The 17,203-nt window shown below is 40.7% G+C and overlaps 1 protein-coding gene across 31 annotated transcripts in view; it reads right to left on the bottom strand.

The window, feature by feature from the left end:
- The window catches only part of Nrxn3 (neurexin 3), a 1,610,845-nt gene that overhangs the window by 1,150,599 nt on the left and 443,043 nt on the right, over positions 1 to 17,203 (bottom strand). For 17 of the 31 annotated variants that reach the window (XM_036206279.1, XM_036206286.1, XM_036206265.1 and 14 more), the window contains 3 exons: positions 6,809 to 7,110; positions 2,903 to 2,926; positions 899 to 1,060 (listed from right to left, as the gene is read on the bottom strand). In XM_036206279.1, the coding sequence (XP_036062172.1) occupies positions 899 to 1,060; positions 2,903 to 2,926; positions 6,809 to 7,110 (488 nt within the window). The remainder of the gene's footprint in view (positions 1 to 898; positions 1,061 to 2,902; positions 2,927 to 6,808; positions 7,111 to 17,203) is intronic. The other 14 variants (XM_036206284.1, XM_036206269.1, XM_036206282.1 and 11 more) reach the window with 1 other exon arrangement.

Raw genomic sequence — 17,203 nt, 5'->3', positions numbered from 1 at the left:
CAGGATGTCACAAGAAATTTTTATCTAGAAGAAGTAACACTATCAGATTCTTGACCAATTTCCCTAGGGAAATGGTATGGATAGCTCAGGCAATCAAACTTAACTTAGACTAAAGAGAACGTACATCGTACTGCTTCCATGACACAGCATGGTGAAAGAAAGCTAACAAGTCAAGGCTGATTCTTTTTGCCTCAACAATTGACCTGAGAGGTTGAACTTACACTCGACTGAAGCTCCTCTGCTCTCAGACAGAGGTCTCAACACATCAGCTACAAGGGTAATAAATGAGGAACGGCAAGCCCTGCTGCTTTCTCAATGCTACAGTAACTAGCTTTCAGAAAAGGAAAACGAAGAGAGAAAAGCAAGCCCATTTTTCTGAGCATGAATGTTACATGCTGAAATGTTTGCCTTTATTTTGATAAACGAGAAAACAGGTTTTGGGACTGCCACATTTAATAAAGATAAAATCATACATATGCTCTATTTCAGACGAGACACATACACTGTGTGATCTCTAACCATAGCTTCTCTACTTCCCTTCACACAAAATCAAACTTCACATGTATGCTTGTGATTTCATCTACAGTGAATAGTTCATTCACATTGCACAGCTATCTCAGCAATGATAAGCATCTTCATCAGTTAGAGGAGGATACTGAGCCATAGAATAGTTAAGTAGCCAACCCAAGGTCACTCGACAATCTTTATTTTGGATCAAAGGATGGGACCTTTATTTTAAAGTTCAAAGTCTTGTCTTCTACAACATCTCATCGCATTCAAAGATCATCAGCCATGTGCAGTCATTGGTCTAGAGATTTCTTTCTATTCTCAAGCAGTCCTACCACCATTGCCGCCCCCCACCCCCACCCTCCATTCAATGGAAGAGTATCAACATTACCTCCTTAAGGCAGCCCATGAAGTTGTTGCTCACAGGTGATCCTGGCAAGTCCGCAGTGCTGGGGCTTCCACCAACATAGAAGAAGTCATCTGAGCCCAGCATGGTGTAGTCCTCTTGAGTGTAGCCCGTTGTGGTAAGGATGCCATCCACAGAGATTGTCACCTGGTAGTGGGACATAGGGACAAAAAAAAAAAATCCCAGCAATGACCTTACAATCCTATTAAACTCAATGGCTTCCCCTACATGTGGTTTGGCCTCCATTAAGATTTTTGGTTAGGTATTCTTTCTATTTTGGCTTGACTTTGGTATGTGCAGCCAAGTTCCATTTTCTGGTCTGCCTTCCTATGTCCCAAGCCTACAGTCTTCCCTGGTGGCTAATGGGACAATGTGTTAGAACAGCTAAGCTGAGAACCTTGTTCCACCCACTACATACTTCATATTGAGTCAGGCTAGAAAATGGAACCACCCTTACACGATATCACTTGTCTCGGTTCACTGCTAAAAATGATTGGTTTTCTCTTATGATTGTTACTTATGGTGGTAATGAGAAACATCAAAGGAGACATTCGACAATGGTATATGTTAGGGGTTGGTCTTTGGTTGTTAGTGGTTTTTCCCCCTTTTTTCTTTTCTTTTTTGTTTGTTTCTTTTATGGTTCACACCACACTAACAAACATGCATTCAGGGTAGGGATGGAGAAGGGTCTCTGTCCTCACATGTCCAGAATGATACATGCTAAAGACCATCCCAGGGATGAGACCAACCCCAACACTCCCACCCTTAAGTACCACTACCACCAACAGAAGAAATGACCCAAACTTAAAAAAGCAACTTTAACAAAAAGAAATTAAGGATGAGGCAATGATAACCAAAATAATAATAATGCCAACCAGGAGGATTAGCACCCATACACCCACCATCCATAAGCAGAGGGCAGAGAGAAAATGGAGCCTCAGAGCATGCACACACCATACATTGACACACCCATGCGGAAATCATATGGAGACAAGAGAAAGGCAGGGGGAAAAGTAATTCTGAGGAAAAGGATGAAATAACAGAATCAAAATCCACACCACGCATGCATGCATTAAACAAACTGAAGGAACACAAAATGGAAGGTGTGAGGGGGGACAAAATACTTCAAACTAAAGGGTAACACTTCCCCTGCCTGCCACCTCCCTCAATAAAAAAAAAGACAAAAAGAAAAGAAAAAGTCCAAACCCAACCCCCAAATATGTGAAGGATGAAAGGAAGATGTAGATGAGGAAAGACGAGTGTGGAACTGGGTTGATGGTTGATTGCCAGTTGTTAGTAACATAGAGGTAAGTAGGGGACAGGTTCTGATGCTGATGCGTTTTCCACGAGACAGGACCATGCCATGCAGTGTGGATGAAGAACATAATTGGTGGCCCTCCTGTTGGCCACAGTGAGGAGTGAGGTCAAAGAAGGGAGAGGAAGATTACAGGAATCGGCATACTTTCCTCCTCAGATCACCTGTGGCAGCCACAGCCACATAAGGGGGCAGAGAGAGGAGCTAAGGCATAGGGAGGGAGACAGAGAAACAGGAAGAGAGACAGAGAAACAGGAAGAGAGTGGAAGAGGAGAAGACAGGAGTAGAAGGAAGTCCTCAGTACCAATCTCTGTTGTCCCTGGATTATAATTTGGAGGTTGCAAAATAGGTAAATAAAAATAGAACTAATTGAGGAAACTTTCTTAAAAAAATAACTTTTGGGGAGGGGATCAGTCAAACAAAAGAACACTGGAGAAAAGGTACTGTCCCCATCAAATTGAATAAATACTATTTTGGGGACAGCTACGTTTCCTTCTATTTTTTCTTTTTAAAGAAAAAGGCTTGCATTTAATTTAAGAACAAAACAATTGAAAGGAAAGAAGAAGGGAGTCTAAAGAGGACAAAAGGGGGTAGGGAGGGGAAGGGGGCAACACACGGCAAACCCAAAAAAAGACAATAAGAATGATATCTACCAGACAATGTAGTTTGTTTACCATAGCGTGTCCGATGCCTGAGTGCTTTGCGGAGAAGGGGGAAGAAAGGAAATTAAAAATTGTGAACAGAACGATTGTTAATTAAAAAAACTAAAAACAAAGATGAGTCGTTAAGGTGTTAGTACATTAGTCGGTTAGTAAAATGACACATCGCATGAATGATCTTGTGTTAGTCTCTCAAAAACAAAACAAAACAAAAAACAGGCACCCAACACAGAAAGAGTGGGGAAAGACAATGAAACCAGGACTCTATGGAAACTCTTGGTTGGGGACTCAGTCACCAGTCATGGCAACTGCCTGTTCCCTCCAGCTACCATTCAGACCAAAGCCTCACTACTTAGAATTAGTACCATGCTTATTTTGGAGGAAGGGCTCTTCTGAATGAATGCCGTCAGTGTTCCCTCCCTACCCTCTAACAAATGCATACATATTCCCTTGTACTGAAAGAAAAGACTCCCCCACCACTGCCCAATATACCAGTCCATATGTAGGCAAACAGATAACTAAATACTAATGATATGTTAGTATTTGTTTTCAAGTCTGAATCTAACCATATAGATGGGCCATCCTGCAAATAAACAAATGCTAGCACACAGAGCCTCAGACAGCAAGCCATGATCACACTGGCTTAAGTTAAGTCTCTACAGACTGTCTATGACCCCATTGATGTCTGCAGATTTGTGAGCCAATGGGAACATTCTCAGATTTATTTTCCTTATAGTTTATAATCTTTGTGCCATAATGATATACCACAAACTGATTATTTATTACCCAAAAAAGTTATTAATTTCTTTACTTTGCCAGAATGGTTGGGGAGAAATCTCTCCCAGTGTTTCTCTGGAACATTGAGTGTTAAGCCTTTAAACAATTTTGTGAATGGATATCAGGAAGAATGGCAGATTAAACATGATTAGAAAAGACCTCACTACAATAATCTCCTCTTTGCTACTAATTTTCAAATTCTAAACTGACAACACCCTTTGTGCTGGGCATCTGGAAGGCTGGAAGACCTGCCATCTATTTTGTGTACATGCTTTACCAAAAGAGGCACCCAGATGTAAAGCAAGTTATGTGATAGACTTGACTTTGGATTCTAGTAAGATAAATGATAATATCCTTCTCTCTGTGCAATAAATGCACACACACACACACACACACACACACACACACACACACACACACACAGAGTTTTGGTTCCTAATCCCAACTATAATTTGGAACAAACACAGGGAGTGCATATTGAAATCTTTCAATCTGAAGCTCCTATCTGGGCTTGGCTCTGAGTTGGTATAAGGACAGAACCACATATTGGTAGTCATGGAAAAAGAAAGTAGTAGTTTTTCCCTCCTTGGTAAGGGATACTCTCATGAAACCCCAGGCCAATTTTTCTGAGATAAAAATAGCTTTTTTCCCACCAAAGCTATTAGATTTTGCCAAAAAAAAAAAAAAAAAGTAGATGGGTTGCCATCAGCTTGTTATCAAATTTTTATGAAGCCATTTACAGTTTATTTGAAATACGCAGAGGCTTCCCATTTTTCTAATGTATTCTAGGGAACTCAAAAAGGATGCTATAAATATTTCAGTGGGTAAAATAATAATCTTATATTATACAATATTGAATGGACTTTATTTGTAAAAAAAAAAAAAAAAAAATCAGCTCTCTCAGATCAAGATTCTTTCAGCTAAGAAATATTCCAAAACCCAAGAACTCAATAGCTTTAATTAGAAAAGGAAACTCCATTTTCCTGCATCCTTGGCAGCAGGCAGAAATAGTCACCTCTGAGACTGAATGCTCAGCTTGTAAATCATTTGCACGTCACAGCAAATCTAGCACCCAGACCATGGATGAGCTCATAATCCTTCTGGAACAGAAGGCACTTTGCATATTTAGCCACCACACAAGGTTCAGGAGCATTGTAATCAGAGTTTGCAAACATACACTGTGATGGAGGAAGGTGAAGTGACGTATCCAAGGGCACAGAGAGGAACTGGACCTTCAAACTTGGAATATATTAGAAACTCTACAGGGTGTTTTTTTCACAATGCTCCTGACTGAAACATCATAACAATATTTGAATTATCATTTAATTTATCTGCTCAGTTTAAAGGGATTAACTGGGGCCTGATAACTCTAGAAAAGTGTTTTTAGGAGAAACAAAAGTGAGGGTTTTGTGAGCAACTCGGAGTGGTTCCTGAACGTGGAGGATGTATGTGGGGCAGGAGCAAGAGAAGAACTCGATGAGACTTCTGACCTTATAATGCTACCCAGAACATAAAGTTTCCCCTCAGATAACTAAGGCTCCAAGATATCATTTTTGACATGCCAATCAAAACTGGCAAAAGGTCATAATTCAGTTTTTGGTCTAGAGTTCACAGGCCAGATACACTGAGTCTGTCCATGTTTGCAAATGGAAATTTGATTTGGGGGTCTCTTGATGGTTAAGAAGTTCCTCTGGGTAGCAATGAATGGAGGTGATTGAACAAAAGCATTTACATATTAGAGTTATTTGGCCTTGAAGGGAAATCACAGAATAATGACTCATAAGATTTGAATTCCTATGTGATGAAAATGTTGGGGACTCTTTAGTCTTGTGTTACTTGACAACTTTACAGTAAACAGAATGGGATCTTCCAATCAGTTGGCTTCCTTGATATACTTAAATGTGCAGATGAGTGTTTTGACTATAATGTGTTTCCAGTGTGTGCCAGCCTATGTCATTTGTTTAGCATTTCTTAGGAGTCATACTTTTATCAACCAGAAAACATATGCAAACACCTGTCATGTCTTATGCTTTCATGTTTACACAAGACAGCATTAAATCAATCATATTGCAGAAGAAAATTTGATAAGCACTTTCTGGAAATTTGCATACCGTTTTCTGATTAATAAAGGATGAATGCTGTCCAACTGGTTTGCGTGACCAATTTACAAGTAGAGAAAAATACCAACTGAAAATAGAAACATGAAAAAGGCAATCTCAGCACAGACCTTGGCTCTGATGGGCAATGCGTTTCTTTAGCTGATGTGCACTGGTAAGATTTGATTATTATCATGATTAGTAATGAAATGGAAAACAACTTCGCTTGGCTCAGGCATTCTGGACCGGGTGTCACCTGACGGAGTTGCCTGCTTAGAATCCACAAGCGATGGGAGTTCTCAAGCACACGCAGCATCAGGAAAGCTGCTCCACAGTTGACATTTTTATTTGGGTGCTTCCACTTGCCAGGCTTCCCAGGCAACTGAAGAGTCTCGGAGGTAGAGACAAGGGCAGTGAAGGAGGACCACAGGATCAGGGAACAGAGAAACATGATTTCAGAAAGATCCCGGCTAATTAACTCCAAGGCTAGAGGTTCACATAACAGTGGGAGAAGAAAAATAAATAAATAAATAAACAAAGGTAGGGAGGGATGCTAAATTAGTAGGAGAGGGAAAAAGGTTTTTGTTTTTGTTTTTTTTTTCCTGGAGTGAATTAAAATTATTATGACATCATGGCAATGGCTAACTTAATTAAAAAGGAAAACATATACTCAAAAAATGAGGACAATCCATCAAGCTGTGGTAACAGAATGCTGTCCCTAATTGAATTTAACAACACTATGATAAGATTTGAATGTAATTAAGAAAATGATAAAAGGAAAGCAGAATAATAAGGATGGAAGTACTTATCATTTTTATTATCTATACAACTGTTATTTTTTCTCTAAATAACAAGTACAAATGTGGAATTAAAGTATAAGGAGAAAAATACTGTAATTATTTTTTTTCTTGTGAAAATGAAAAAACCTGGAGAAAGTTCAACTTAGATATAATCTACAACCAAATCCCTAACCTTTGACACCTCACCAGTCCCCACGAAGTGCCTGCCTAAAATGGGCCTTCCAGGTTCATTGTCCCCCGGCCATTACCTGCCGGAGATTGCGTGTCACTTTGACATCGTGCCAGGCGTTGTCGTTGAACTTCCCATTCACTGGCTCCACAATAGCCTCAAAGGCCCCGGAGCCCAGGTTAATGACCAAGGAGACTGCACCATCCTTCAGAGCTAGGTTAACATAGTCGGCCGACTTGCCCGTGTGTAGGATGAGCCCATTGCGTTGCCAGGTCTTAAAGGAGAGGGTGATTTCGTCGCTGCTGCTCTGGATGGGGTTCTGGGACAGGTCATAGCACAAATACTCTGAGCCTCGGAAAGTGGCCACGTTCTCCTCTCGAGCTGTAAGCAAAGCAAAAAAAAAACAAAGTGGTCATGCTTTGGCAAGAAAGAATCCACTCTAGGCAGCTCCTACTTAACTATGGAAAATAGGAGAGCTGACTACAGAGAAACTATGCGTCCATACAACAACAGAAAGCAAACAAATCAATTCAAAGGAGTGGGCTGCCTTTTCTTCAAATGTTCTGGAAGAAAAACCTGTGGAGAAAATTCATTCAGAATGGTCAAGTGGGGCTTTCATTGCTTTTGCATCAGGGATGGTATTTAAATGCTGGCAACAGATCTGGTTCAAAATAGATAATTAACTGTCCTTTCTAACAAAGGACTTCTTAGCTCTTGGTACATTCTGTTAAACAATAGCTTGGAAATCAATTACCCCAAAAGATTTGGCTTTGATTTCTGTCCATCAGAAACCTAGCTAACTGTGGTTCCTGTGGTAAAGTCAAGAGTCCCATGGAACATGGCTGAGTTATTAAATAGAAGAATGGACTAGGGAAGGTGATAAGTCAGATGAGGGAAAGGGCACAATATGGAACATGGTAATAAGCTTTGTCCAGAAAGCAACACAAACCCTTAGGTGCACTCAAAGAGGCCTTGTGCTCTGGCCAGATAAGAGGTTTCATATCAGAATGCCCCTTCCTGATTGGAACTTGCTCTTGACACAGCCATATCCCCCAAGGATAACAAGGCCAAGGCGGGATTTCAGTGCAGTCTAGATAGTCTTTCAAGACCACCTTTCTGACATTGGCACCTTGAAATTCCTTAATCCAGAGCCTGTTTGAGGAGGCATTTGCTCTGGACCCACTGTTTTCCGAAAGTGAAAGATGGTGCTGGCATATACACATCAGTAAACAAAGCTGGCTGTGTGGACTGTGGTGTCCATAAGTATTAATCTTAGATACCTTGAAATATAAGACGGAGCTGAATGTGGGAAGAGAATTGAGGAAGTATAACAGGTTCACAGGCTCAGAACCAGAGGGGTGCCTAGTCTCCCTGCAGCACTATTCCCCAAGAAGTCAAAAATTCTAAACTGCAGCCTGGACTTCCAGGTACTTACAAAGTATGCTTTTTAACTTAAGAGAGTAACATACAGCTAATTTGATTAATTTGTAGTTTATTTGATCCATAATATTGGCACATAGCACATGAACTTCCATGTGCCCTCTTGTTAGGCAAACTCAGAGTGTGGTATTTCATATCAGACTCAGTCAACTGCTATTTAAAAGAACTTAATTAATGAAAGACAATTGGCAATTAGATACATCTAGATATATAGTTTCAATTTAAAGACTGGGAGCTACAAACTGTGGATGGGGAAATTCTAGTTTCCCTTAGCTAACCTACATCAACCTTACAAGCCTGCTATAGATACTGCTCTGTATTCTGTGAATGTGTTGCTCTGACTGGTTGATAAATAAAACACTGATTGGCCAGTAGCCAGGCAGGAAGTGTAGGCAGGATAAGAGGATAAGCAGACAAGGAGAATTCTGGGAAGAGGAAAGCTGAGTCAGGAGTTGCCAGACAGACACAGAGGAAACAAGATGTGAAGGCAGAACTGAGAAAAGGTACCAAGCCATGTGGTGAAACATAGATAAGAATTATGGGTTCATTTAACTGTAAGAGCTAATCAGTAATAAGCCTGAGATAATGGCCATACAGTTCATAAATAATATAAGCCTCTGTGTGTTTACTTGGGTCTGAGTGGCTGCAGGACTGGTAGGTAAGAGAGATTTGCCAGGCAGGACACAGGAAAACTTTCAGCTACACAAGCCAAAACTAAATTTATCTCAGCTCAGCTTCCTATCAACTACCTCAGCTCTACATCAATTACTTAAGCAAAATGAAACATATTTTCAAATCACAATGTAATAAAATGAAGTAAAAAAGTCACTCTTACTATGTTGAGAGACAAAAACCCACTACAAATAGCCAAATTAGTCATAATACCATAGTACTAAACTGTGAAAGCAAGCAGGAATTAAAACTACAAAAAAACGAAGAAACGAAGTTTCTTTCACATGTTACCCAAAGGCTCAATGGGTGTCTACCTGCATAGTTACAGTTATAAGCAAAGATACCTGCTTACCTATAGATAGCTAAGTTGTAGCAGGTATATGTGTGTATGTTTCCATTCATAAGTGTGTGTGCGGCCATATAATATATATATATACATATACTTATATATGTGCGTGTGTGTGCCATCCATATATATATATATATATATATATATATATATATATATATATATATATATATATGTTCATCCACATATGTGCATAGCCATTCATATACATGTATGCCCATTCATATTATATATGAAATAAGCAAACAAGTAACGCTTGGCACATATTTATGCCTGGTGTATTTTCTTAAAAATAGCCTCAAAAAGTCACAAAGCTGAAACTTGACATTGTGTATGTTTGAAATATACTTCATCTAATCCTCTAGTGCCCTGTCTACTATCATAACCTCTCCTCTCATTTGTGAAGATGCATGCTTGTTAAAATGCAGCTAAACAACAGATCTGGAAATGACTGTGATCTAGAATAGATGACAATCACACACACACACTTGTCACAGCTAAGCGCTTTCTCTGTAGAGAGGGAGATTCACAACAACTGCTGTATGGTCCTTGGTACTATGCTCGGCAAACCAACAGGCATCTCTCTGAAAACCTAAGTTACGCATTGTAACCACTGAACTAGGATGAGTGAGCAAGGAGAGCAATGCAGAGCTTACATTAATCATGGAGGACCCTTTAAAGGGGAATGCCTGGACACACAACAGCAAGGTATCAGGATGTGATTTAATGTGCCAGACTGTGCTGAGTAGTTTTCATGTAATTAGAGGAAGGAGTCTGTCAAAATAATAAATTTTCAAGTTATAAGGTATTTTAGGGATTGTCTGATTTAATGCCTTCATTTTATTAAGGAAGAATTGATGTGGAGGAGTAAGTGAGTGCCCAAGATGGCACAGTGTGTGGTAATCAGGACTTAAAGGATCTCTGGTCTTTACCTGTCCCTGTGACTTTCAGAATATGTTACAAGCTTCCAACCAACTTCTCTAAGTCTATAGGTGGTTCCATGGAGATGTGAACTTGTAAAACAAACTGACACTAGGTAAAATGAGCTACAAACCAACCCCTCTCTCTCCCCCAAGGTTAGCCACATTTGCAGATCAAAAGAAATGTTTCCTTCTCCTCTGTGGATTCTGAATATATTTTTAAAAAGACATTTTCTTTTTATGTAGAAGGCCACAAAAAGAAAAACAAATGGTGGCATTACCACAGAAAAGAGAATACCACAATAAATAAGATATAAAACCATTGTGAGAGGAAAATGTCTATGCAAATCATGTGTTTATTTATGCTAATATCCCAAGGAAAATTGTATGTAGCCAAGTGTCGTCCACTGCAAATATCTAATGGAGATTGTTGAAGCAGTTCACAGCCTCCCTGATTTATCCATTGAATGGTACATTTGTTCCATTTACCTCTTCCCTGGGCCAGAGCTGGTGATCAAGAGTGGCATTATCCCAACTGCCCAGATTTCTCATCCCAGCAGGTGTCCATTAAAAACAATAGACAGCTGTGAGGTCTTCTCCAAATCATACTCTTCATTAGCAAACTTATTTCAGTTTTAATTCATGGGATTTAATCTTCCTGAATTTTGAGAGGAGACACCTGACAATGCATGTCCCACTCTCTCAGAGCAAATAAAGACTAGGAAGGAGACAGAGAAGGACTTTTAGAAGATTACCCTATTGCACACCCTCACAATGGAATTTTTTTTTCTCCTGAGACCCTGACCTGTCTTAATTTGTTCCAGTAGCTGAGATTCAAGCATATTCTTATCACCTTGAAAAACATATTGGGCTGACAGTCAACATAACCAGAAGGGCAGAGCCAGAGAGTGACAAAATACATTTCTGAGTTGATTCAATTCTCCAAACCCTCCACTGGAAAAGAAGAAAACAGTGTCCCAAATTCATTTCCTATACATGATGTTTATAGTGAGAAGGGGGTCTGAAAGGACAGTGCAGTCACCTTGTATGTATTCAAGCTAAACAGGCGGAGAAAATGAATGCAGGGGATTATGTAACACAGTACATAGCAGCTTAGCATAGAGATATGGCTTGGCAAGAGAGAAGGCACCAACGTAGCTAATGGGCTGTTGAGATCCATCTAAATGATATCATGCAAAACTTTACTATCTATTGTGTAAGTATTAAAATAAAAGTGCTACTCTCACTGTGTGAAAGCAGAGCTCAGCTCCTTATGACAGCAAATCATTTACCCATTATTTGTAAGTGTCCAATTGATTAAACACTAGATGGAATCTAGATATGTATAACTGGAGGTTTTAAATCAGTTTGTGTAAGGTACATGAAGTACTGGTCTTTCAAATAGCTTGCTAATCGAAGTACTGAAATATACATAGCATTAACAAGCATTTATTCAATTCTCTTCTCCACAATTCCAAAATAAAAAGCATCCAACTAGTGATTCATAGAATAATAACTCTCAGAGAAATTCCAAAGTAGCTTAAAATATCCAGTGAAATATTTTCTTACTGTGAAATACAAGAAATGTGGCTATGTGTCTTAAAACCCTAACGATGTCTGTAGATCAAGATACACACACACACACACACACACACACACACACACACACACACACACAGAGAGAGAGAGAGAGACAGAGACAGAGACAGAGACAGAGACACAGAGACAGGGACAGACAGTCATAGGAAATTGCTGAACAATTAATTGTTTGATATTTGATTTAGTTTTGACACATGGGCTCATGATAGCCTCCAACTCACCATGTAGCCAAAGATAGAAGGGCTATCTGACCCTTCTGCCTCTTCCTCTATAATGCTAGAGTTATAAGGCATGCATATCAAGTTTGGTCTAGTGCATATTTTACTGATAGGAGTGAAAGGTGCTCAATTTTTACTAAACGATCACACAATTTTGTAAAAACACATTTGAACCCAGAGGTTGATAGAGTGGATCAGCCTCTTGGTCTCTATAATTCATGGAGTGGAGTTTAAATTTGACTGGGCGAGAATAGAAGGAAGCAAAATGTCCCTAGCAGAAACAGCTAAGGGAAACTGCACAGTAGTATGGAGAGGGCACTCAAATGAGAAGCGTGTTGGTACTGGGTAAAGAGGAACTCAGGGGCTTTTGGAAGCAGATGTTTACAGTTTTCTGTATGTGGAATGTATTTCCAAATACTTTCTTAACTTTACTTGTATCCTCTCAGCTGCCCATGATACCAGTGTGAGATCAGTGTGATGTATTTATGCCAATGTGGTAAAGTAGAGACACTGTGAAGAAGTAGAGGTGCGGGGACATTGGATGGATTAGCCAAGACAGAAGGGAAGGGTGCTTCCAAGCCCCACAGTACTGGGATTGATTCTCAGTCCATTGCTTTTGCTATTCTACCACAGACCCACTGTGCCTCTAATTCTCAGGACAGGTGCAGAGCACCCACTGTGTCAGGTACCACAACTGAGTGAAGTTCAACCTGCCAAAGGGTAAAATCAATGATCGGGACAGGTAAGGACCACCCAGGCAGGAGGAATCCAAACAACGTAGCAGGGTGGGGAGGCTGAAGTTCCCTCTAAATTCTCTGGTGGAAAAAGTCAGACACTTGAAAGAGCTTATTAAAATGCAACCCCTTCTGGAGTGGCTAAAACCAGTGGCCCTGCGCAGAACACCTGCTGTGCTCCAGACAGCTAGCGAAGCCAACCTTCCTCATAATGAGCCTCCGGGATGAAACTGCACATCATGCTATCCTTTGTCCTTCAAATTGGCCTCATCCAGCCTTACAGTACTTCAGTCTGCACTGATACAAAGATAACCCTGGCTGTCCATCCTGGCTTGGCCCACCCCAGAACTAATGAGGCACAAAAACACATGGGCTGTTGCTGCCCTCCCTACTAGACAAAGAGCTGGCCTGGGGCCTCAGACTGGTCTGCAGTCTCATTTCATCTGACTCCACAAACAGCAGAGGCCATACGAGGCTTCCTCCCCCGTGCCCACAGTAGGAAAGAATGGCTTCCCTAGCTGCGAATTCACAGATTGCTTGGCTACTCTGACCGCTGCTCCTCAAGGCAAAAGGCGCTTGAGGAGGCAAATGATACAACGGGCCCAACGCGGGGGTTAAACAGCTGTGGGGAGAGAAGAGTTGACAAATTTACAAGTATTCCGCCTGCCCCTGGGGGAAGGAGAGGGACACAAATGGAAGAAGACTTCACATCCACTCAATTCTGAAAGGTGCCTTGGGCTGAAGCAGGCGAATCAGCAGCCAGCCAAGTACGAGTCATGGTTTGGACGATTCTGTTCCCTTTCCATGCAACATGCTAAAGAGCTAACACAAAAATCAGAACACCTCTCACTCTAAGGGCCTTTCAGAGCTGGGAGCCAATGCAATACTCAAATGGTCTGCTAGATTCTGTGTGGATTGTATTTGCAAAGTGAGGAGAAAGTGAAACTCCTTGCTAGACTGATGTCTACTGTGCAAAACCTAACTGCGCATACTAAATCTGAGAAAGAGCATATCCTCGCGTAGGTTAGAAGACAAGTTCGAGGCCAGCCTGGGCTACCAAGTGAGTTCCAGGAAAAAGGCGCAAAGCTACACAGAGAAACCCTGTCTCGAAAAACAAAAAAAAAAAAAAAAAAAAGACTCACGTGACTGCACTTCTGACTGCCTGTCCCATTCTCCGAACAAGATGTTTTAAGGCCAAAGCATGAAGACAGACCCAACTGCAGAGCTACCCCTCCAAAGGAAAACGACAGAATCCTTTGCTTGCCGCATCTATCCCACGGGTATTTTCGGAACAGAGGGGACCAGCATACAGTAGTATTTGTGTCACTATGAGCAAGCCACACTACAAAGGACAACACGCAGGAAATCTGACCTCCTCAGGCCATTTCCAACCCCCTATCCTCAGACTGTTCGTAGGAAAGATGCAGCAGAGAAATAAATGGACTTTTGTACACTGCCTGGGTCCCTTGCCAGCCTGCAGAGGCTTCTTGAAAGTGATGTGAAGGAAAACAGTAAATCAAGTTGTCACTTGGAAAATAAACAGCCTGCATCCTAGTGAGGAAAGCTCCCTCCATCCATGAAAGAATGGCCTGGGAAAGCACGCTTCACTGAAATCACTAGAAAGCTAACGGCATCCTGAAGCCTTGCAACACTCTCAATTACACCACAATACATTGAAAATTTTGTTCATCCCTGTCAGGAGGAAAGGATCACAGGTATGCCCTGTGCTGGTGATGTACCAAGTCCCAGGAGAGAGGAATAATTGGGTGACCTTTTACAAAAGAAGAAAAGCCCTAAAGCTAAATTGTTTTGAATGTCTGTTGAGTGCCAGGGACTGCCATGCACATACTAATGGGACAGCCCATAGAGTTATACTATGAATTTGATGCTTGGCTTGTACCGATAAAGATTTTCAGCTGGAGATTTGGATCTCACTATCAGCTTCTCAATTGACTGAAATCTATAGGAATTTAGCCTTTTCTTAAATTTCTAATTGTTTTTATTTATTTATTTGTTTATCTTCCTAATGAAAATAATATATATCATTTGTTCAGCTGATATGTGGTATGTGTTATAGTTGGAGTTTGATATGCCCTCACTGGCTCATGTTTTGAATGTTTATTCTCCAAGGGATAGTTCTATGTTGGGGGGTTGGGGGGGACTGTAGGACCTTAGGAGGTAGCAGCCTAGCTGGCTGAAATAGGTTCATGGTAGCAGGTCTTTGAAAGTTATAGCCAGCCCCCGGTTCCTATCACACTGGCTGCTTCCTGGTCTACCAAGAGGTGAGCAGCCTTTGTCAAAGGTTTCAGCTGCCATGAACTGTGTCTTCCTACCATGCCTTTCCCACAATGATGAACAGAGATCTTTAGAAACATGAGATAAAATAAGTATTTTCTCCTTAAATCATTTTTGTCAAGTATTTTGGCCACAACCACACAAAATAACTAACACAGAACAAAGACCACCAAGACCTTGGCTCAGTTCCCAGTCTTAGAAATATTAGCTGTCATACTTATTGAGAATGTAAGCACAGACACAGAATTATACTTCAATGTAATGAACATCTCAGAGCAAATCCAGGCACACAGAAGGTATGATGATATAGGAGATTATACTTTAGCTGTTAAGAGTTCACTTACAAAGGGAAGAATGAAATAGTAGTTATAAGTAGCAGCATTTTGTGAACACCTAAGAAAGCTTAGGTGCTCAGGGGGCGATAAGAAGGTCAGTGACTGTTTCAGTGGACATCTGCACATGGTTCATGACCCACTGAGAGACCACAGTCCCCTAGCACTGGGGATGTGAAACCAGCAAAGAAAATCTCCCACTTCTAAGTAGCTCTATTATTCTTGTCTGAGATTCAGACAGAGGACAATAGCTACTGAGGTAAGAAGGCTCTAGAAGACATTTCCAAGGAAGAAGAGCTCTTGCTAGAAACCAGTGGTGAATGACTGCTTGCCACTTAGAAAAACTTATGTAATATGATGCATATTTTGTTTACCCTTAGCCACTAGGATGCATGTGAGCAAAACTAATTACATACTTTTTACTACCCACTTCTCTTTTTAATTGTGGGTCAAACAATAAACACAAATGGAATACTTTATATTGTAGAAGGGAATCTTTCTCTATTCCCTGTGAAGCCTTGAGAACATCTCCTTCCCCTTCACCCAAGCAGAGACTGAAAGTAACACTTGAATCATGTTGTCTTCTCTGCACAATCTTTTCATCAATGAAAGGGAAAGTGATTGATCTCTTTGGTAATCCAGGAAGGGTCTGACACACAGAAGCCTGTATGTCTCAGTTAGGTGGTCACTGCTCCCATCATTGTGAAGAGAGGGGTTCTCTCTCTTGCAACCTGCCCTTCCTTCAGACTTGTGAGTTCACTATAGTCTCTTGTGTTAGAAGCTCATCAGAGTAGACCTGCACAAGAAGGCCTGCAATTCTCCAGTTCTTCTGCTGACCACTGAGTGAGTGGTTGTAATTCACAGGGAAGTGTATAGGGAAGGCCAACCTGAATGCATGCCCAAAGGAAAGCCATGAGCAGAAAAATGCAGTTAAACTGATATTTAGAGCCTAGGCCTGCCTGACCCAGGATGTCATGCTTGGGTCACTTATTCAACTGGGTCAGAAATCAAGCAGAGTGTTATGACTGTTACCTTAGAACCCAACAAACATAGAAAGAGACATTAATGTAAGAGGATCAGGAAAGATAAAGGATACTAACTGGCCCTTTGCTTCCAGAACCCAACATGCTAGAACCAGGGAAAATTTCAAGTAAATACATCATTAATTTAATAATCACTAGCTCTGGGTTCACAGTATTTCTGAAGACTTTTCTAAGTTACAAAACGTATATAAGTGATTTAAATGGTGGAGAATTTAACCCAGGTTGCCTTTCTAGAATTAAGTTTTAAATTGTTTTTTTTGTTTTTTATTTTAAACAGTTACATAAAGTCACATGCATGCCCATAAGTCTATGACTCTTCTCATATTTTGCCCTAGATCAGTAAGAATAAGATGCATGTTTATAGTTTTACTCCACCTGCTTTTCTTTTTTAACATAACTTAACAAACTAAGGAAATTATACTGTCAGACAAAGTAATACATTTGCGAGAACTTATCCTGTGTCCTTTATAAAGACAAAAATTATTTACCAGTGGCATAGAGCTAGAAAGAAGTTGAAAAGAAAGTTAGGGCTGGTAAGATGGCTGAGATGGTGAAATGTTAGCTCTACTAGCATGAGGCCCAAAGTCCAATCCTTCAGAGTCCATATTCAAGCATCAACTTGCTGTCATGCACCTATAATCCTTGCACTGAGGAGGCAGAGACAGGAAGATCTCAGGAGTTAGATGGCCATAGCTTAGCCAAATTGCTAGCCTCCAGGTTCAGTGAGACAGTCTGTCTCAAAAAACCAAATGCAGCATGGTTGAGAAACACTCAGTTGTCAACCTCTGGCCTCCATATACACATACCCATGCAAATATATACCTCAACAAACCCAGGGGGAGAGAGAGAGGTGGTGAGAAAAACTTAGGGGG

The sequence above is a fragment of the Onychomys torridus genome, chromosome 14, assembly GCF_903995425.1.
Source record: "Onychomys torridus chromosome 14, mOncTor1.1, whole genome shotgun sequence".
NCBI lineage: Eukaryota > Metazoa > Chordata > Mammalia > Rodentia > Cricetidae > Onychomys > Onychomys torridus.
The sequence above is the reverse complement of the archived record's forward strand: the minus strand, read 5'-3'. Positions and strand labels throughout refer to the sequence as shown.